Raw genomic sequence first — 23,918 nt, 5'->3', positions numbered from 1 at the left:
ATTAATTTTCAGCCAAAAAATTTAAATTTTTAATCAAATACATTAATTTTGATCTAGAGGTTTGATTTTTTAACTAAAAAAGGCGAATTTTTAACCAAAAATAAACAAGTTAAATTTTAAGTTATTCAATTTTTCATGAAAAAAAAACGGCTTTTAATAAAAATAGTTAACGAAAAAAGAAGAATTTTCAAGAAAGCAAGTCATTTTTCATATAAAAAATTTCAGTTTTAAGAAAAAAAAAACGACAACAAATAAAAAGAAATCATAATCCAAAGAGAAAAACTCCTACCGATAAATTTTTAATAAAAAAACAGTTGAATGCAACCAAGATTTTTTTATTTTAGTTACAAATTAATTTTTTTAGTTGCAAATTCATTTCTTTCGTAGAAAATTTAACTATTTTACTGAGAAAAAAAATTTTGAGCTTCAAAATTGAGTATTTTATTTAAAATTTGTCTTTTTTGTTTTAAATTTGACTTTTTTTATTTGATATTAAAATATTTTGTTTTTTTTTTGTTTTGTTAAAAATTAATTTTTTTAAAGAGAAAATTGAATTGTTACTTTTTTTTTAGTTGAAAATTTTGTTGAAAAATTGTCTTTTCAGCAGAAATTTGATCTTTGAAAACTCAACTTATTAATAATTTGTATAAAAAAGTAAAAATATTTTAAAGGATTTGAAATATTTCAGATATTTATAAAAATTCGAAGGAATTTTGCATCGATTTCAATAATTTGAAGGTATTCTAAAAAATTTTGAAAATTTTAGGGAATTTTTCAAACATTAGAGAAATTTTCGAGATCTTTGAAAAGTTTCAAGAGATTTGAAAATATTTGAAGCGATTTTGAAACATTTAAGAGGATTTAAAATATTTTAGGATATTTAAAAAAATCTAAGGCATTTTGAAATGATTTAAAAACATTTATAAGAATTTCCAAGGATTCGAATTATTTTAAGGCATTCAAAAAAAAGTGTAACGATTTTAAAGAATTTTATTTTATCAGATTTTAAAGGGGTTTTAAAAGGATGCATTTTCCAAGTTATCAGGAAATATCAGATTTGATCTAATTTCACAGGATTTTATAATATTTTAATCATTTTAAGGAATTTTTTGATAAGAATCTAGGGAATTTGTAGTTTAAAGATTTTATGATATTTTAAATATTTATAATAGATTTTATTAATTTGAAGCGATTTCGAAGAATTTTACAGATTTAAGGTTATTTTAAAAAATTCCAAAGAATTTTGAATAAAAAAAAAAAAAAATTTCTAAGGAAAAAAGTTTTTATGGAATTTTCAATTTATTTTTGCAATTTAATGTGATTGCAAAGGATTTAATGTCTTTTAGGTTATTTGAACCCTTAAAGGGCATACTGGGTGTATATCACCCAGCGACTTACTTGCGCTTTAAAAAAACGTACCAAATTCAAGATAATGGAACATATGGCGCCTGATTAAAAAATGACATGGAATCCTATTTTTCTATATCATTTTCACATCATTTTGATTTTTATAAATTTTATACATAGTTTAAGATCAATAAAATCGTTTAATCACGCAAAGTACTGTGTTTCATTTTTCATTGAATTGAAGCTTTAATTTTTTGGAATAAATACCTTCTTTGGAACGAACACTATAAGACTAATTTTATTTTTGAAGCGCCGTATCTCGGAAGTATTCGAATAAAATTTCAAGTAAAAATATAAAAAGCTTAAAAGGTTATGAATTTTAGAGTGAAAGAAGTCATTTTTTATTTTTGTTTTCCAAAAAGTATTTTTTTTAACTACTTTAAATTTCAAAACTGTTATAAAACCCTTTTCTCCTCAAACTAGATAGATTAAACATCATTAATTGATTTTCTCGTAAAAAAAACTATCCAACACCGTCGGCACAGCACACGTTTGAACACCCTTGGATACCTAATACCCAGTATGCTCTTTATGTAATTTTACGTAAGTGTGCCCTTTAAGGGTTAAATATTTCAAAGCGTTTTTCAGGATTTTTCAAAATTGGCAAGGAATTTCAAAAGATTTAAAAGTATTTGAAATATTTTATGGAATTTCAAATGATTATAAATATGTTTACATTGTTTCATATGGGAGTGAATTAATTTTTTTGACCGGGAGTTTTACAAATTTTAAGAAGAAAAATCTGTCTCAAATCCGATTTTAATAGTTAGAAAAAATAATTAAATTTTAACGATTTTGGAAAACTTTAAAAATATTAAAATAATTTTTCAACATGCAAAATTATTGTCGACTTTCCTAGGAATCTGAAGAAAATGTTTTAATTTTTCTTAAGCATTTCAAAATGTTTGAAAAGATTTTAAATTTTTTATTTAAAATCTGCAAAAATATAATTTTTTTTAATTAGGCAGTGGCTATTAACACCGAAATTTTGGTAAGAATAACCGAATTTTGTCGGTACATACACCTTGTTTAAATTATTTTAAATAATTTTAAATTAATTTAGAATCTTTTTAAAACTTAAAATGACTCAAATTTTTTCTTACACATAATCAGCAGGATTTTATAAAAATTGTAGGATTATTCGATTCATTAAAAATGATAACTTCCATTTTATACGTGTAAATTATTAAGCATTTAAATATAATATTTTTCAATTTAAAAATTATAAAACTACATTTTTTTTAATAATGTGAAATCCCAGAATTTCGCTTTAAAATCTTTAATTTGTGGTTTATTTTTTATTACCTTAAATGGAAAAATTTTTAGCTTTAAATTTCAAATTTTTGATTTTCTTGATTGTGAAAAATGATTTTGAACCGCGAAAAGACCGGGAATTTTATTATTCGATTAAAATGGCCACCCTGTTTTTTTAATTTACCTGCATTTTCGGATTCTTTTTCAATTCATTTGAATTCTTTGAAATTGTTTTCTAGTTCTGTGAATCGAATTCCTGTTTAATTCAAAAAAACATTAGAGATGTGGCAGCCCTTAAAATTAAACTAAGAATTTAATAATTTAAATCTAAAATTATTCTATTTCATTTATAATAGGTAATAAATTAAAAATTTTACAAGAGTAGAATTTTAGTCCTTAAATATAAATGGTGAAGAAAAATGAAAAATTACTCAGGAAATTTAAAAAATGAAGTTTAGTCTTTAATTTTTAACTAAAAATTTTTAAAGATAAAAATTGGGCATTTAAGTATTCAGTGATTTTTTTTTACCTGGAATTTTACAAATTTCATAAGAAAAATCATCCCCAAGTTCGCTTTTCACCATTTTTTAAATAAATAGTTGAGTTTCTGTCTTCCTTAATTATGATGCCATTCAGTATATAATGCGTAATTCAAAAATCTTTTGCTTAACAAAATTTTTTATTTTTATTTTTAAGTGTAAAGTTTTAGAAATTTAAAGAAATTAAAAAGGCAGTCTTGGAAAACAAACAATTTAAAATTAAAAGTGTTTGAAATTGAAAATTTGGTACGAAAAACATTTTTATTTGGTCAAATGTAAATATAAATTAATTCAATATTTCCAAAATTATTGATAATTAATTGAAAACTTTAAATTAATTACTTAAAACAAATTGTAGATTTTTGCACCTTTTTAGCAATATATGTATAAGGTTTTAAGATTTGTAGAAGACTTAAAAAAATTTTTAATATTTTTGTAAGATTGTTAGGAAAATTGAAAATTACTTTTATTTTGAAAAATTATTTGGAAATTCGAATAATTTAAAAATTTCTTTACAAATTCTAAAAAACCTTTACAAAATAATTTTAAATATGAGAAAAAATTAAAACAACCTGTCCATTTTTCAAGACTGAAATAAAAGTTTGAAGCTCATTTGTGATATCTAAACTTTTAAAAATAAAAATAATTCGACTTTTAATTTAAAAATTATTCAGTTCAAAACAATTAATCGGTCAAGTTTGTATGTTTCTGGCTGAAAATTGGTTAAAATATTATAATTTAAACAAAACTTTAATTTATTGATTGATTTTTCAATTAAGAGAATTGAAAATGATAACATGGTTTTATATTTTTGGAGATGAATCTGAACTTTTGAACTCTACAATTTATAAAAATTAAAAATTGTAAATTTTTTAGTTTAAATGCATTTAATTTAAAATTGTTTTTATAATATTTCATTGTATTTCTAAGAATTTATTCAGAAGAAGTGAGGTGTTTTGTAGGGTTTCAAAGATTTGAAGAGATTTTCAAATATTTGTTGCAATTTTATTTGGAATTCGTCCTGAATTCTTTTAAATTCTTTTGAATTCTTCTAAATTCATTCTATTTTACTTATTTCAATGGAGTTTAAAACCTTTCTTTTTTTTATTTGTCTTGAAGTTATGTAAACTTACCTTAAATTCTTAAGCATTTCATCATTTATGACAGTGAATTTATTTTTCGACCGGGAATTTTAAAAAAAATTTAGAATAAAAATGTCATCTAATTTTGATTTCAACCATTTTTAAAATATTTTGTTAAATTGTGATTTTTATAAATTATTATATCATTTAGTTTAGAATGCTTAATTTGAAAATCTTTCGCTTCAAAAATGTTCGATTTCTAATTTTTAAGCATATAGTTTAATTTAAAGAATTTTAAATGCAATTTTAAAGGCTAAAAAATAAATAAAAATTAGAAGTTTTTAAATTCGAAGTTTTTTAAAATAAAAAACAGGATAGCTGCCGGACAGGGAAACCGGCAATTTTACGAATTTTCAGAAAAAAAAATCTGCCCAAGTTCGACTTTTTCAGTTTTTGAAATAATTAAATTGCAGTTTTGAAGATTTAAACAATTAAAAGCATTTGAAGTTGAAATTTTTTATAAAAACAATTTAATTTTATCTATTGTAAATATAAATAAATAAATAATTTTTAAAATGGTAACTGTTTCAATCCGAAAGTCTTGATAAGAATTGAAATTAATATAGCATTTATTCCGATAATTTTATTTTTAAATACAAATTTTCATGATTTATCAATAATATATTTGAAATTCAGAGTTTCAGGTCTTCCTTTATATTATTTTTTATATTAAATTTATTAAATGAATGTAATAATATATTATTTATATTAATTTTTGTAGCCACTAAAAATGTAAACGTGCATTTTACTATTTTCAATTTAAAAATAAATCCATAATAATATAGTCAGAATTAAAGGTTTTTATTAAATTTGAAATATTGAGAGTCTAAATTATTTAATTTTTATCCCACTTAATTTGAAATTTCTTAATGTAAAAAAGAATAAGTATTTAATATTTAGCAATATTTCACTGTTCATTTAAGACGAGTAAGTTGAAACCAATTATTTAAAAGAAAACAATTCTAAACTGAATTGTTTTACATAGAAAGCTTTGAATCTCTAGAATTTCGAAGAGCTTTTACACTTTTAGCGTTACAATTTCAATTGTTCTATTTGAAAAATGTTTAATTTGTAAGTGAAATTGTTGAGTTTTGACGCGTAAATAACAATTGAACACTTATTATTTGTAAAAAAATTCGAGTAATTTTAAGAGATACATAGAAGTTTTGAAAAGATTCAAAATTAATGTAAAACTTGAAATTATTTCAAGTAATTTTAACGAAGTGCGGTAACATTTTTTTCAGAACTTCTAAATATATTTTAAAATTAATCACAATTTTGCTAAAATTTTTGAAAATCCTGCAAATTAAAAAAATATTCTTAAAATCTTCCATTTTCTTCTTTAATATTTTTTTTAATCTCTTAAAATCTTCATAAGCTTTTTATTATAATAATTTTTCAATGTGAAAAATCATTTTCAATTTTCCTAAGACTCTTAAGAAATTTTTTTATTCTTTTGAAGTCTTTCATAATTATTTTTAAAATTTCAAATTTTTTGTTTGAAATCTGCAAAAATCGACATTTTATTTAAAATTCGGCTGTAAGTAATTCAGATTATTTCAAGTTCTAAATTTAATTCTAATCTTTTTAAAACTTCTAAATATCTCTTAAAACTACTCCAATTTTTCTACAAATAATATGTGCTCTATTATTATTTATAAATTAAAATTAAAATTTTTTTCTATTTATTTCGCAGGATTTTCTAAAAGTTATAGAAAAAGTTCAATTCATTTTGAAATATATGTAAAAGTTCCGAAAAAATAAAAAAATTATTTTGAATTTGGAAAAATTTAAAACCACTTCTAGATTCCTGAAGATTTTGAAATAAAATTCGTAATCTTTTAAAGGATGCCTAGACTATTTAAAATAAAAATAATTTAACTTCAAGTTTAAGAACAGTTAAGTTAAAATAATTATTTTCCAATTTTTAATGTGTCTAGCTTAAAATTACGTAAAATAATATAATTTTGAAATTTTTTAATGTTCAGTGCTTATTTCTTTAATTTAGACTATTGAAAATGTTAACGTGGATTTATATTTTTGTAACTTAATTTGAATCTTTGAACTTTATAATTGATAAAAGTTCGAAATTTTGCAACTTATTGGCATTTCATTTAACATTGTTTATTTGAAAAGTATTAGTACCTTCCATTTGGTACGTGTAAATTTTTGAGCATTTAAATACACAATTTTGGAATTAAAAAACTTTTAACCTTCAATTTAAAAAATTTAGAATTCAAGTGTTCCAATTTAAGACAATTTTTTTAATTCGTTTAAATTCTTTTGAATTGTTTGATAGTCATTAGTTATACTTTTTTTTTTAATTTGCCCTAAATTCTTTAAAATTCTTTGGAATTGTTTTAATTCACTTTAACTCTTCTAAATTTACTTAATTATACTCCAGCCAGGGGATTTTTTTCTATTCAAAAATTTTTTCAATAAACTTAATTGCTTTTTAAATGCAACTTGATTTTCTTTATGAATTTCATCGAATTCTTCTCATTTCTCTTAAATTCTTCTAAATTGACTCAAATGTTACTGAACTAAATCGATTTAAAAAAATCCAATTCACTGAAATTCTTTTGAATATTTGATCGTCATTAGTCACTTTTTTAGTTAGAAATTAGTAGGCTTTCAAAGATTTGAAGTAATATCTAGTTTTTTGGAATTCACCCTGAATTCCTTTGAATTCTCTGGAATTTTTTTTAATTCGCTTTTATTCTTTTAAATTTTACGTATTTCAATAGATTTTTTTAGTCAATTTTTAAAAACTTTTATTCAATTATGTTAGAATTTTTTAAATTTAATTGAGTTTCTATTTTTTTTTTAATTTCCGAGGTAAAGAATCTATTAAAAGACATAATTGAATCTGAAAACTAAATTATAAATTTACCTTATCGCAGGGAGATAAGACTGAAATAACAAGGGAGTGTGCTAAAAAAAATGTATGAATTGAAATAAAAAATAATCTTCATTGTTTACAACAAAATAATTTTTGCGATTAATCTTTGTACTAGAGTCTCATATGATATTCCCTGATTTGCTAGCTCGGGAAATGTTGGCTTGCTGTGCATTATTTTCTATAAATAACCGTCGTTTCAACATTTCTTAAAATCCTGATTGCATTCATTCAAAGTCCCTGAGCAGAACATTTCAGGGTACTATTTAGAGCTTAGCAATTATTAGTATAGCGCTGATTACTAATAATTTATTGTTAAAACTATTGAGATAATTTAGTATCGTCTCAAGACAATTTTCAAACGAAAAAATGGGTTGGAAGTTATTAATTTTGAATGGCAGGGAACTGATCGACGAGAGGAAAAACACTTTGAAGATGGAGGAGGTCCCAGTCATGGAAAACGACATCGTCAACGAGCTAGTCCACACAGGTATTTAATTTTAATTTATAAAAATTCCCAGTATATTTTCGATCAAATGATGTTGAATTTAATTGAATTTTTTTTGAAAATTCACCAATTTTGTTTAAAAAGTCATTCTTTTGGTTAAAAATGCACTTTTTTAAAATCTATTTGATTTGATTGGAAATTTATTCTTTTCACTGCAAAATCCACTTTAATTTTAGTGAAAACTTATTTTCCTAACTGAAAATTTACTTTTGGTTTTTTTTTAATCATTTTTTTTTATTTTTGGTTAAAAATTTATTTATTTTGTTAAAAAAAAATTATTTTGTGTGTAAAGTTCATCTTCTGAGTTAAAAATTAAACAATTTGGTTAAAAATTATTTTTTTGTTGTTGAAAATTTAACTATTTTGTTATAAATTGATTTAATTTTTTCTACGGAAAATTAAACTTTAATTTTGGAAGAAAGTCATTTCTTTGGTTGTATATTTGTTTTTTTTTCTCTTTTTTTTTGTAGAATTAGGTTCCTTACTAAAAATTTATCTTACTTGAAATTTCATGCATTTTGTTGAAAAATTGTTGTTTTTTTTGGTAGAAAGTTTATCCTTTGAGTTAAAAATTCAACTATTTGTTTGAGAATTAATTTTTTTGGTCGAAAATGAAACTGTTTCGTTGTAAATTTATTTTATTTGATTAAACATTCTTTTTTTTACTGAAAATTTAAATTCAAATTTGGAAAAACCTCATTTCTTTGGTTCAATATATATATTTGTTTGTTTTAGAATTAGTTTCTTAACTAAAAATTTCTCTTGTTTAGTTGGAATTTCATGTATTTTGTTAAAAAAAGATTTTCTTGTTGTTGAAAGTTCATCTTTTGAGTTAAAAATTCAACTGTTTGGTTAAAAGTTATTTTTTGTTTTTGAACATTTAATTATTTTGTTGTAAATTAATTTAATTGAAAATTTTTTTTTTTTACTGAAAATGAAACTTCAATTTTAGAAAAAACTCATGTATTTGGTTGAATATTTTTTTTTTGTTAAATAATTATTTTCCGTACTTAGAATCTGTCTGTTTTATTTTTGTTGAAAAATTATATTTTTGGTAAGAAATTTGATCTTTTGAGTTAAGAATGCAACTATTTGGTTAAAAATTCATTTTTTGTTAATGAAATTTTAACTATTTCATTTTAAACTTATTTAATTTAATTAAAAATTCATTGTTTTTACTGAAAATTTAAAATTAATTTAAAAAAAAACTCATTTCTTTTGTTGAATTTTTTTAAAATAATTTTTTAAACTAAAATTTATATTTTTTTAGTTGAGAATTTATGTCAATTGTTCAAACTTTGTCTTTTTTGGAATAAAAATTCAATAATTTGGATAAAAATTGATTTTTTTCCTTTGAATATTCATTTTTTCAGTTAAAGATTCATGTTTTGGTTATAAATTGCATAATTTTTTGTTTTGTTAAAATAGCAACTGTTCGTTTGAAAATTTGTGTTATAAAAATTCATTTGATTTGTTTGAAAATTCATTTTTTTACTGAAAATTTAACATCAAATTTGGAAAACGACTCATTTCTTTGGTTGAATATTTTTTTGTTTGTTATATAATTATTTTCCTAACTGAGAATTTGCCTGTTTTATTTTTGCTTGAAAATGTATCTTTTCTAATTTAAAATTTATGGATTTTGTTAAAAAATTAAATGGCAACTATTTGATTAAAAATTAATTTTTTGTTAGTGAAAATTCACCTATTTCATTTTAAATTTAATTAATTTTATTGAAAATTCATTCTTTTTACGGAAAATTTAATTTTGGAAATAACTCATTTCTTTGGTTGAATATATTTTATGAACCTTATTTTTCTAACTGAAAGGTTGTCTTTTTTCGTTGAAATTTAATATAAATTGTTAAAAATTTGTATTTTTTGGTTATAATTTTGGAAAAAACTCATTTATTTGGTTAAAGAATCTTTTTGTTATTATTATTTTTCTAACTGGAAATTGATCTTTTTTAATTAAAATTTCATGTACATTGCTAAAACTTTGTCTTTTTTTCTTAGACAAATAATCTTCTGGGTTAAAAATTAAATATTTTTTTGTTAATATTCATTTTTTCAGTTGAAGATTCATTTTTTGGTTGAAAATTTAATTGTTTTATTATAAAAATCATTTTTTTGTTTGAGAATTCAACTACATGGTTAAAAATTCATCTTTTCAGTTTAAAATTCATTTTTTGTTGAAAAATTATGTTTTTTTTCTTGAAAGTTTATCTTTTGATTTAAAAATTCAACTGTTTGGTTAAAACTTATGTTTTATTTTTGAAAATTTAACTATTTCATTGTAAATTTATTTAATTTAATTGAAAATTCATTCTTGTTACTGAAAATTTAAATTCAATTCGAGAAAAAAACTCATTTCTTGTGTTGAATAATCTTTTTTAAAATGATTTTTCTAACTTAAATTTATCTTTTTTAGTTGAAAATTAATGCAAATTGTTAAATCTTTGTCTTTCTTGGTAAAAAATAATTTTTTGGGTTAAAAATTCAACAATTTGGATAAAAATGGTCTTTTTTTTTACTATTCATTTCTTCAGTTAAAAATTCATTTTTTGGTTGAAAATTTCATTCTTCTAGTAGAAAAATCATCTTTTGGATTGGGAATTCACCTAGTTGTTTAAAAATTCATCTTTTCAGTTTAAAAATTTTTTTTTTACATTTCACTTTTTTGTAAAAGAATTTGGCTTTATTTGGTTGAATATTCATCTGTTTTTGTTAAAATAACAACTGTTTGGTTGAAAATTGGTCTCTTATTTTATTTTATTGAAAATTAATTTTTTTACTGTAAATTTACCTTCAATTTTGGAAGAAAGTAATTTCTTTGGTTGAATATTCGTTTTTAAGTTAAAAAATAATTTTCCTAAATGAAAATTCACCTATTTTATTCTTGGTTGAAAATTTATCTTTCTTAGTCGAAATTTCATGATTTTGGTTGAAAACTTGTCTTTATTGGTAGAAAGTTAATTTTAGTTAAATGTATAAATGTTTAGTTAGTTTCCTAACTAAACATTTATCTTAGTTGAAATTTCATGTATTTTGTTGGAAAATGGTTTGAGAATTCATTTTTTGGGTCGAAAATTCCAATTTGGAAAAAACTCATTTCTTTGACTTAACTTTCGTTTTTTTTAAATAATTTTTTCTAACTGAAAATTGATTCTTTTCAGTTAAAAATTCAAGTATATTGTTAAAAATTGTCTTTTTAGCAGAAAAAATCTGCCTTGGAATTATTTTGTTTAATTCGATGATTCATCATTTTAGTTGAAAACCCTTTTTCTTAAAATGAACATATTTTCTTGAGAGCTATTTTTTTCAATGAAAATTAAACTAAACCGTGTTTGTTGAAAATTCGTCTGTTCAGTTAAAAGTTGAACTATTTAAATTTTATTGCAAATTCTTCTTTTTCGGTAGAAAATTAATCGCATTAGTTTAAACATCATTTTTTTGGTTAAAAATACATTTAATTGGTTAAAAATTGACATATTTTGTTGAAAATTCTTTCTTTTTTATCAAAACTCAACTACTTAGTTGAAATTTAAACTACTTTGTTAAAAATTATTTTGTTGAAGATTCATTTCTTTGGTTGAAAATTTATCTATTTAGTTAAAAAATTCGTTACATTTTTTATTGAAAATTAATATCTTTAACTGAAAATTGAACTATTTCATTTTTTATCAAAAATTGATCTTTTTTATGGAAATTCAATCCTCTTTTATAAAAACTTATCTGTTTGGTTGAAAATTAAACCATTTCGTTGAAAAAATTATTTTGTTTGTTTAAAAATTCATTTTTCTACTGAAAATGTAACAGTTTAATTTTTGGTTAAAAATTGATTCCTTTGGTTGAATCTTCTTCTTTTTTTTTGTTAAAATTTTATTTTCCAACAGAAAATTTACCTATTCTACTTTTGGTTGAAAATTTATCTTTTTCAATTAAAAATGCAGATATTTGGTTAAAAATTTTTTTTTTTAGAAAATTCATCTGCTTCGTTAAAAATTTAAGTGTTTTCTAAAATATTGTTTTATATGATTCAAAATTCCTTTTCTTTTTACTGAAAACCTAACTGTTAAGTTTTCGTTTAAAAATTGTTAAATATTTATAATTTTAGTTTAAAAATATGAAAAATAGTTCTTCTATGATTTAAATTTCAAATATATATTTTTTTTTAAAGAAAAGATTTACTAACATTCCAATTTCCAATTTTTGAAGTAAATTTGTATTGCTGAAATAATTAACAAACTTTCTTTTTGATGAAGACATTTTATTAATAAATAACTTATTTGAAGATTAACTTATTTTCAAAATTGGAAACTTCAGAGTTGTTGAGAATGTTTTCCCCGAAAAAATAAGCCATGGTTTATTAAAATTCAATCATTTTTTATTAATTGGTAAAAAAAAAAACTATAAAAAGAAAAAATTAAATTATACAAAATATTGTTAAAATAATTATTTTTCTTAAGTTTCAAACTATTTTTTATAAAAAAATCCGATTTTTTTTATCAGACATAGCAGTGTTTTTGAATTGTTTTTTTATTTTCAGTGCTTGTATTAGTCGAAGTTCGAGAAACAAACGCGAGAGGGAAAGAGACAGAGGGCGTGAGAGAGAAAGGGAGAGAGAGCGAGAAAGGCAGGCAACGCCACCTACCGCATCGAGCAGTGGTTTGCAGGGTAATTAAATAAAAATATAAATAATCAGTAATTAAAAACTTTCGACTTTTTTTTCAATTTTTTGAAGAAAAAATTGGAAAATCAACATTTTTTTTATTGTTCTTGAAGTTCGTGAAACTTAATTTCAATTTTAATAACAATGAAACTTTTAAAATGGAAATTGAACGCTAGAAAAAATTGCATAATTTGAATTAAGAACATTAAAAGTAGAATAATTTACAATTAAAGCTTTATTTTGATAAAATTTTGGAGTTCTCGCTAGAAAATTCATCCGTTCGGTTGGAGAAAATCATTCTTCGTGTTTAAAAATTAACTTTTTGTGAGAAATTTCAATTTCTTTTAAAATATTCGTCTTTTCTAGCATGGAAATTCAAATATTTGGTTAAAAATGCAACTGATTTTGGTTGAGGTCTTATCTCATTAATTTTTAAATTCCACCATTTGGTTATAAGGTCAGTTATTGTGTTCGAAATTCATATTTTGGTAGAAAAGTAATATTTTTATGGTTACCAATTCTACTGTTTTATTAAGAATTCAATTATTTTCTTGAAAATTCAACTGATTTGTTGAACATTTGTCTTTTTGTATAAAAAATTCATCCTTTTTTAATAAAAAACATTTATCTTTTAGTAGAAAAGTCGTCTAATTAGAAATTAAGATTCTTGTTTGAAAATTGATTCGTTAAAAGTTGATGTATTTTATTGAATTATTAAATATTCACAATTTTAGTTGAAAATTTATCTTTTTCGTTGAAAATTAAACTACTTGGTTACAAGTTAATTAATTTTTTATAAACATTAACCTTTTTAGTTTAAAATTAATTAATTCCAGTTGAAGATGTATCTTTTTGTCGAAAATTTATCAGTTCCTTTCAAATTTTGGTGAAAAACTGATTTTTTTCCACTAAAAATTTAACTTCAATTTTTGGGCGGTAATTTATATTTTTTAGTTGAAAATTCCTCTCTTTAGGTAAAAATTAATCATTTTGATTGAACATTACGCTTTCTAGTTGAAAGTTCAACTATTTTTATAAAAATTTAATTTCTTTATTTAAATTTTCATAATTTTAATGGAAAATTCATTTTTTTCTTGAAGCTTCATCATTTCAGATTGAAAATTCATCTGTTTGATTCAAACTTAAAATATATTTATAAAAGTTCATTTTTTTGTGGGGTTCAGAAATAATTTTTTCAACTAAAAATGTAACTTTTCCTTTTTTTTGTTTAAAAACTACCTTGTTTTAATAAAAATTGAACTATATGGTAGAAAATTCATGTATTTTTATCAAAATTAAACTTTTTGAAGTAAATTAATCTTCTTAGTTAAAAATTAATTTTTTATTAATTGCAAATTAAACTACTTGGTTCAAGGATCAAACATTTTGTTAAAAATAATTTTGTGATTCAAAATTTATCATTTTAGTTTTAATTTATCACTATGGTTAGATTTTTTTGTAGAAAATGAATTTTTTCGACTGGAAATGAACTAGTCTATTTTTTGCGGAAAACTGATCCTTTTTAGATGAAAATTCAATGTCACTGAAAATTGATCTTTTTATGTTAAAAATTCGACCGTTTTGGTTTAATATTCATCTATCTTATTGAAAATGCACTATTTTCACTTTAAATGTTAGGAATTTGAAATTATTTTAATTTAATTTAATATAGTGCCCACATTAATTTTATATAAATATGCACAGAATTTGAAGTATAAAAGACGATAAAATAAAAATTTGTTGGAACTATTTTTTAGATAAATTCATGGATTTTAGAGAAAAATTCAAGAAATTATTAATTGTGCTTTTAGTATAATTTAATTATTTAATTATTGGATGATGCTTATATATTTCAGAATATTTTGTAATGTTATTTGTGAAAGCTTCCTGAATTAAACATTAATTGAATCTCTAAAAACTGGAAGAAATATTTTAATTCAAAAAACGGGAATTTACTTTTGTTCGTATTAAAATTCTGGGAATATTGTTTAAAAATTTTTTTTTTTATAGAAAATCCTTTTTTTAAATTTAAACTCCTTGTTTAAAAATTCTTCATTTCGCTTAAAAATTTAAGTATTCCAGTTAAATGTTGATAATTTTTGTTGAAATTTGAACTCTTTTAAATTAATCATTTTATTTTTATTAGAAATTCATTTCTTTGGTTGAAAAATAACTATTTAATTAAAAACTTGTTTTTTCTTTTGATAAAAAGGATTTTTTTGCGAAAAATGTAACTGTTTTGTTGGAAATTTGTTTCTTTTTTGGCGGAACATTTATTTTTGGAATCAAAATTTAATTAGGCAATTTTTTGGCTGAAAGAATTATCTTTTTTGGTTGAAGGTACTTCTTTTTTGGTTGAACATTTTCTTTTTTAACTTAAAACATAATTAAATCAGTTTTGGTTAATAATATATTATTTCTAGTCCAAACTAATTTTTGTTGGAAAACAGTATTTCAGATACAAACTTTTAATTTTCAAGCTAATAATTTATTTTTTACAAGCAAAGAAAATAATTTCTAAAACAAAAAGGCGAATTATTTTAACAAATAATGATTTTTGACTCAAGAAAGAAATTAAATTTTATCTGAATTATTGAACCTTCAAACTAAAACGCGAATTGTCTACAAAGATTTAATTTTCAAACAAAAAATATGACTGTTCAGTAAAAAATTTAATTTCCACGATACTGACGCATGTTTACCAAAAAAGGGGAATTTTCAACTAAAAAAGATCCATCTTTAAAAAATGGAAAAGATAAATTTTTAGTTTAAAAATTAATTAAAAAAATATAAAATTTTGTATACTACGCAATTAAATTTTCAACCAAATCCACAAACCTTGAGTAAAAAAAATTTAACAATGTAGTACAATTTTTACTCAAGCAGTTGAATTTTCAATCAAAAAATGTTAATTTTTAACAAAATTGTTAAACTTTCAACCAAAGAGACGAATTTTCTACTAAAAATATAAATCTTTTAAAAAAAAGAGTTCATTAAAAAAAACTTCTACTAAAAATAATGAATTCTCAAATTGGAAAGATATTTTCGAAAAATAGTTGAATTTTCTGTTTAAAAAAATTAAATTGATTTTTCAGGAATAAAATATGAATTTTTAAATAAGAAATAAGTTACTAAGAAAAAAATATTGAATTTATTAATCTAAAAAGACGACTTTTTAACCAAAAAGGATGAATTTTTAACAAGATTGTTAATTTTTTAACCAAACCGTTGCATTTTGGGCCAAGAAAAATGAAAATTTCATTTTTTAACACAAAAATATGAATTTTAAACAATAAGTTAATGTTCTACGAAAGGAGTCGAATTTTTGACAAAAAAAAAATTTTCAACCTAAAAACATGTCTTTTTTTATAAATTTTCTTATTTTTCAACCAAATAATGAAATTTATAACTAAAAAGATAAACTTCAAGAGAAAGTTTTTGCGAGTTATCAAAAATTACGTAACTATCCCATTTTCTGTTAAAGTTTTTGTTCAGTGCAACATTCAACTGTTGGTTTGAAAATTAAACTTATTGTTTAAAAATTCATCTTTTTGGTTGCAAATTTAAGTATTCATTTTAAATATTTATAATTTTAGTTGAAAATTCAACTATTCCAGTTTAAGATTCATTAATTTTATTTCAAAATTGATTTAGCTTGCAATTTTTTGCTCTGTTGTGTTAAAGGTTTTTTGGGGGTTTTGCGGCGAATACGAATGTTACTTTTAAAAATTCACCAATTTTCTTTAAAAAGTCGTACTTTTGGTGGGAAATTCTTTTTTTTTTTTTTAATATTTAGTTGATTTGATTGAAAATTTATTCTTTTTACTGAAAAAATAACTTCAAGTTTGGGGGAAACTCATTTCTTTGGTTGAATATTCTTCTATTTTTTTGGTTGAAAAATTATGTTCCTAACTGATAATTTATGCATTCTATTTTTGGTTGAAAATTTATTTATTTTGTTGAAAAAATGTCTTTTTTTGGTAGGAAGTTTATCTTTTGAGTTACAAATTAAATTATTTAGTTAAAAATTAATTTCTTTAGTTGAAAATTTAACTATTTTGTTGTAAATTTATTTAATTGAATTGAAAATTCCTTTTTTTTTTCTTGAAAATTCCTTTTTTCTGCATAAAATTAAAGTATAATTTTGGAAAAAACTAATTTCTTTAGTTGAAAATTCGGCCTTTTGTTGAAAAATGATATATTTTTTCTTGTAGAAAGTTTATCTTTTGAGTTAAGAATGAAACTATTTGGTTAATAATTTTTTTTTTGTCGTGGAAATTTCACTATTTTATTGTAAATTGATTTAATTTCATTAAAAATTCATTATTTTGACTGAAAATTAAATTTGAGGAAAAACTCATTTCTTTGGTTGAATAATCTTTTTTTTTAATTATTTTTCTAACTGAAAATTTATCTTTTTTATTTTAAAATTCATGTTTATTGTTTGGATGTTTTATTGTTTATTGGATAAAAATTGATTTTTTTAATATTAATTTTTTCAGTTAAAGATTCATTTTTTGGTTGAGAATTTCATTCTTTTAGTAGAAAAGTTATCTTTTCGGTTAAGAATTCAACTACTTGGTTAAAAATCCATTTTTTCAGTTTAAAATTCTTTTTTTTTCATTGCACATTTAACGTTTTTAGTTTAAAAAATTCGGCTTTTTGGTTTGAAAATTGATTTATTTTGTTTAAAATAAAAACTGTTGGATTGGAAATTTGTCTTTTTTTTTTAATCTATTTAATTTGATTGAAAATTCGTTTTTTGTACGGAAAATTCCTTCAGTTTTGGAAAAAACTAATTTCTTTGGTCGAATATTCGGGTATTTTGTTGAAAAATCGTATTTTTTGGTAAAAAATTCACCTGTTGCTTTGGAAATTAATCTTATTGTTTAAAAATTCATCTTTTTCGTTACAAGTTCAAGCATTCCTTTTAAATAATTATCATTTTCCTGAAAAAAATGTTACTTTGTTGAAAATGAATTGATATTTTTTGGTAAAAATTCAACTATTTGGTTGCAAATTTATATTTTTCATTTAAAAATTAAACTATTTGTTTGAAAATTTTTGTACTTTTTGAAAAATTCGTCTTTTTTGAAGAACATACATTTTTCTAGTTATATATAAATCTTTTTAGAATACAATTCAACTATTCTAGTTAAAGATTCATCATTTTAGCTAAGAAGTCATCAGTTTTCTTGTTAAAGATTGATTTTTTTTACGATTCGTTTTATTTAAAAATTGCATTCTTTGGTTGAAAAAATGAGCTGTTTGATTGAAAATTTATTTTTTCTTCTAGTCTTTTTGGTTAGAAAAATATTTTTTTTCAGTTAAAAATTCTTTTTTTGTTTGTTTTTTTTTGTAGAAATGAATCATCTTGGTTAAAAATTAATTTTTTTGGTCAAAAATTCAAGTATCCTAGTTAAAGATTGATCAGGCCAGATAAAAATTAATCTTTCTCGTCTAAAATTGAACTATTCTAGTTAAATATTTACGATTTTATTTAAAAATTCATCAGTTTGTTTGAAAATGTAATTATTTTTTTGAAAGTTAGTTTTGTTGTTGTTAAAGTTAATTTTTGTTGTAGAAGAAAAATTTGTCCGCGTTCAATTTCAACCGTTTTTAAATAATGATTGGAATTGTTATGCTTTTTAATTATGCTATTATTTAGTTTACAATGCGTTATTAAAAATTTTTTACTTTAAAAATTTTCCATTTAAAATTTTTATTTTTAAGCTTACATTTTTTATTTTAAGAATTTTGAAATACTTTCTTAAAGACTTGAACAGATAAAAAATAAAAGCCTTTGATGTTGAAAATTTTTGAGAAAAAACATTTTTATTTAATAAATAAATAAATTCTTTTAAATTTATCTGTACTTTAAGTAAAAAAGTAAACAAAAACGATTTGACAAAACGATTTTATATCAGTTCAAAATTGAAGAATTTTCAGATTATAACGTTAAAACTTAAAAGGTTTCAATTTGAAAGTCTTGGTCATTAAACAAATGTGAACGTGTGACTAAAAGTTTATAAACTATTATCAACTTAAAAATAACTTCATAATAATATATTCTTATTTAAAGGATTTTATTCAATTTAAAATATTGCTTCCGTCTAAAATATTCAATTTTTAATCCACTCAAGTTGAAATTTTTAATTAAAAACAAGATTAATTATTCAATATTTAGCAATATTTGAATTTTTATTTAAGACAAGTAAATTGAAACCAAATATTTAAAAGTAAATAATATTTAACTGAGTTTTTTTCAATAGAAAGCCTTGAATGGTTAAAATTTCGAAGAGCCTTTAAACTTTCAACTTTACAATTTTAATTGTTGTATTTGAAAAATACATAATTTTTAAGTGAAATTTAGAATTTTTGATCTTTAATTTACAAATAAACATTTGTAGAACAAATTTGAGTAATTTTAAGAGTTATTTAGTAGTTTTGAAAGGATTAAAAATTATCATGCATATTTTAGAAAGTTTTCTTAAAATCTTCTAGAATTTTTTTTGACAATTTTGTTTAAATGTTTGAAAAAGTTTTTAAATATTCTCTTAAAATAATTATTCAAAACGGAAGTTATTTTTAATTTTCTTAGGAATCTTAAGAAAATGTTTTTATTCTTTTGTAGCTTTTACAATTTTTGAAACGAATCTAATTTTTTTGTTTAAAATTTGCGAAAATCGACATTTTGTTTTATATTAGACTATCATTTCTAGTTTTACATTAAGTTTGAATCTTTTCAAAACTTCCACTTATCTCTTAAAATTACTCAAATTTCGCCTAGAAATAATAAAATGTTTAATTCTTATTTATACATCCAAATTGTAAAGAAATGTTTTAAAATTTGCAGGATTTTCTGAAAATTGTTGAAAAAATTCAATTCATTTTGACAGATATTTAGAAGTTCTGAAAAAGTTTCCAAAATAATTTTAAATTTAAAACAACTTCCAGATTTCTTAAAATTTTGAAGCTTTCCAATGATGTTTAAACTATTTAAAAATAAAATAATTGACTTTCTAATTTAAGAAGTGTTCAGTTAAAAATTTTTCAATTTTTTAATATTTGATGTTTATTTTTTTATTTAGAGCATTGAAAATGATAACGTAAATTTATATTTTTTTATATTGAAAAATGTTAGTACTTTTAATTTTATAGGCGTAAATTATTGAGCACTTAATTACAACATGTTTTTAATTGAAAACTTTTTAATTTCAATTTTAAAAGTTCAAAATTTAACAATTCCACTTTGAGTGCTTTCATTTGCAGCTCAGTTTTTATTACCTCAAGTGGAACATTTTTTAGCTTTAGTGTTCCATCTTTTTAAATTTCATCGACCGTGAAAAATGTTTGCAAACCGGGAAATGACCGGGAATTTATTTCGTCGATTAAAACGGCCACCCTGTGTATGGTTCAAAATTAATTTTTTTACTTGAAATTTAATTATTTAAGTTTAGGTTGACAATTTATTTTTTTGAGTAAAAATTTTTCTTTCTTTTTCAAGATTAATTGTCTTATTTGAAAACTCTCCTGTTTGGTTTAAAATTAATTTTTTTTAACAAAAAAATTGTTGCTATTCCATTTCCGGTTGAAAATTATTATTTTTCTTAATTAAAAATTCAACTATTTCATTAAAGATTTATGTATTTTTTTTTAATAATTGTATTTTTCGGTAGAAAAAATCTTTCATTTTGAAAATTCATCTTTTTGTTTTACAATTTAACTATTCCAGTTGAAGATTAATAATTTTACTTGAAAATTAATTAGTTTGGTCAAAAGTTGAACTATTTTTTAAAAATCCATTTTTTTAAATTGAAAATTAATTTTTTTACTTGAATTTTTACTTATTCAATTTTTTAAATAAAAATTGAAATTTTTTAAGGGAAAATTTGAGTATTCAAAATTGATTTAGGTTGCAATTTTTGGCTATGTTGTGTTAAAGGATGATTAGAATGAATTTCGTGAATTATAAAAAAAAAATTTGGATTTTGCGGAAAATATGAATGTCAATTTCAATTTTACCGGGAAAATTAAAAAAAAAACAACTTTTTTTATAAAAAAAAGGAGGAGATGGTTCTGTGATTGGCAATAATCGAATAGCTGGAAATGCCGAACCAGAACTTTCAAATGGTTACAATAGCGGTGACGAATACACTGGACGAACTGGCAATAATCTTACAGCTGCCGAGTGGCAAGAGGTAATTTCTTCTTTTTTTCAATATTGCTTTACTTCAAAAAATATAAAAAATTATCATTGATTTTTCATGTAAGGGTTATTTTTGTTATTATAGCGAGACCGGTGGTTCGAAAAACGAATGCGAAAAGTCGGTTTCATTGTTAAGAAAATGGGAGAGGATGGGGCTTGTTTGTTTCGGGCCGTAGCCGATCAAGTTTATGGGGATCAGGAAATGCACGGAGTTGTTAGGAAACACTGTATGGATTATATCGTAAGTATCCCTTTTAGATTTTAATTTCTAAGCGTTCTTTTTTTCATTTAAAGAATTTTTTAAATGCAGTTCTTAAAGACTTGAAAAATTAAAAATTAGAAGAGTTTGAAATCTACAATTTTGGATAAAAAATCTTTTTAGTTTATCAAAGAAGAATATTAATTATAATGATTTTTTTAAAGCAAAACTGTACATTAAGGATTAAGAATTGAATCATAATTTATATTTAAAGACGATTCGAAATCTGTTTAAAATTTTAGATTTTTAAATCATTTATTTTAAAAAAAATTTAATTTGTTTATAAAAATTGTATTAAATTTAAGAATGCACTTTTTTTGAATTTTAAGTTTTTATGTTAAAAATTAAATTGTTTTAATGGGAAAGTCGTGGTAGTTAAACAAATGTAATCGCCCAATTAAAAGTTTATAAACTATTTTCAATTTAAAAATAACTTTAAAATAATATATTGATAATTAGAGGTTTTTATTAAATTTAATATAGAGATTTAGTCCAAAGTTTGAAGTTTTGTAATTAAATATTATAAACTAAACAAAAAAACTAAATTTCAAATGTTACAATTTTTATTTTTCTATTTAAAAATTTGTTGTCTGCAAGTTAAATTGTTGAATTTTTGCGTATAATAAATATTGAACACCTATTATTCCTAGAAAAAAATTGGGGAAGTGGAAGAGATACTTAGAAGGTCTGAAAATATTGAAAATTAATTAAAAATTTGAACCAAACTTTCGGTACAAATAGTCCACGGTTAAATTTAAAAAAATGCATAGTTTTTTGTAGATTAACAAACAAATTTAGAAGCTTTTTAAGAATTTGGAAAGGCTTCAAAAAGAATTAAAAAAAAAACATTTTCTCAAGTTTCCTAGGAAAATTGAAATTACTTTATTTTGAAAATCGAATTTTCAGAGAATGTTTAAAAAGACTTAAAAAGATTTCCAAAATTGTCACAAATAAATATCGAAGTTTTTAAGGAAATATTTTTTATTTTGTAGGATTTAAGAAAAAAATTTAGGAAGAACTCGAATAATTTTAAAAGATGCTTTAGTTCTCAAAAAAATTCAAAAATAATTTAAAATTTGAAAAAATGTAAAACAACATGTTTTCAGATTTTAAAATAAAATTTTGAAACTTTTCAAGGAATTTTAAACTATTGAAAATGAATATAATTTTAGTTTTAATTTAAGAAGTGTTCAGTTTATGAGAAAAATTGAATCGTTCAATTTTTAATATTTCTGGCTTAAAATTGTTTAAAATTATTTGAGGCTCAGTTTTTAATGCTTCAAATTTAGAAATTTTTAGCTATAGAGTTCGAATTTTGTAATTTCATTGGCCATGAAAAATGTTTGCAAACCGGGAAATGAACAGGAATTTTTTTTCGATTTCCTATTTAATTTTTTTAAAAAAGAATTTCTCTTTTTTTTCTCCCTCGTTTCAAGAAACTTCCCCCTTTTCTCGTGTATGTTGTGAATAAATTGTTATTATAATAATTGGAAACTCAACTATTGAAGATTTAACTATTTTGTTGAAACTTGTTTTTATTTGTTAAAAATTAATTTTTTTTAACTGAAAATTGTTTGGCATTGGTTGAAAATTCGCATTTTTGGAATGACAATTCTATTATTTTGTTTAAAAAATTGTATTCTTTTGGTAAAAAACGGAACTATTTGTTGAAAGTTAAATTATTTTCTTAAAAATTCATTTACATATTTTTATAAACATTTAACGATCTTATTAAAAAGTCATATTTTTTCGTCAAAAATTTAACTATTTTGTCAATTTTTTGTCAAAAATGTAACTATTTTGTTGAAAATATTTTTTTTTGCATTTTTTTAACTGATAATTTAACTATTCCATTATTGGTGGAAAATTTGGAAAATTGCTAGTTCTTAATTAAAAATTCAGTTGTTTAGACGAAAATTCTTTTATTTTTGGTTTAATAATTCTATTATTTGTGTAAAGAATTAAACTGTTTTTTATTTAAAATTACAAAAAAAATTTTAATATTATGTATTACATTTTACGTTCAGAATTATTTTTTTTATCGTAAATTCAACTATTTGGTTGAAATTAAACCATTTTTATAAAAATTAAATTATTTTCCTAAAAATTCATTTACATATTTTTATAAAAATTTAACGATTTTATTGTAAAGTCATATTTTTTTATCAAAAATTTAACTCTTTTGTCAATTTTTTGTCAAAAATGTAACTATTTGATTGAAAATACTTTTTTTTTTACTTTTTGTTAACTGATAATTTAACTATTCTATTATTGGTTGAAAAATTATAGTTCTTAGTTGAAAATTCAATTGTTTAGACAAAAATTCGTTTGTTTTTGGTTTATAAATTCTATTATTTTGGTCAAAAATGAAAATATTTTGTTAGAAATTAATATTTTTGGGTAAACAATTCAAATGTTTTTGATTTAAAATTATAATATTGTTTTTCTAATATAAACCATTACTTTTTACGTTCAGAATTAATCTATTCTGATTGGAAATTTAACTATTTTTTTGAAAGTTGAACTTTGTTAAAAATTGATTTTTGTGTTGAAGATTTATCATTTTAGTTGAAAATTAAATTATTTTCCTAAAAATTCATTTACATATTTTAATAAACATTTAACGATTTCATTGAAAAGTCATAATTTTTTTATCAAAAAATTGACAAAAGAGTTAAATTTTTGATTAAAAAAATATGACTTTTCAATCAAATCGTTAAATGTTTATTAATATGTGTAAAGGAATTTTTAAGAAAATAATTTAAGTTACATAAAAATGGTAAATTGACATATTCCATTTTTGGTGGAAAATTGATAGTTTTTAATTAAAAATGCAATTGTTTAGATGAAAATTTGTTTGTTTTTGGTTTAAAAATTCTATTATTTTGGTAAACAAGTAAATATTTTGTTGAAAATTCAAATTTTTGAGTTAAGGGCATGCGACACAGTGGGATTCCTACATTACCAACCTCTTTTTTCCATTGAACAAAATTTTTTTGTGAACCATAGAACTTTTTTGGTAAATGAAA

The 23,918-nt window shown here is 21.3% G+C and overlaps 1 protein-coding gene across 3 annotated transcripts in view; it reads left to right on the top strand.

Annotated features, from left to right (window-relative positions):
- The window catches only part of LOC117171452 (OTU domain-containing protein 5-A), a 58,930-nt gene that overhangs the window by 7,620 nt on the left and 27,392 nt on the right, over nucleotides 1–23,918 (top strand). For all 3 annotated transcript variants that reach the window (XM_033358788.1, XM_033358787.1, XM_033358789.1), the window contains exons 3-6: nucleotides 7,643–7,731; nucleotides 12,299–12,426; nucleotides 20,489–20,622; nucleotides 20,716–20,871. In XM_033358788.1, the coding sequence (XP_033214679.1) occupies nucleotides 7,643–7,731; nucleotides 12,299–12,426; nucleotides 20,489–20,622; nucleotides 20,716–20,871 (507 nt within the window). The remainder of the gene's footprint in view (nucleotides 1–7,642; nucleotides 7,732–12,298; nucleotides 12,427–20,488; nucleotides 20,623–20,715; nucleotides 20,872–23,918) is intronic.

The sequence above is a fragment of the Belonocnema kinseyi genome, chromosome 4, assembly GCF_010883055.1.
Source record: "Belonocnema kinseyi isolate 2016_QV_RU_SX_M_011 chromosome 4, B_treatae_v1, whole genome shotgun sequence".
In the NCBI taxonomy this organism is placed as follows: Eukaryota; Metazoa; Arthropoda; class Insecta; order Hymenoptera; family Cynipidae; genus Belonocnema; species Belonocnema kinseyi.
Note: the sequence above shows the minus strand (reverse complement) of the source record. Positions and strands in the feature narration are given on the sequence as shown.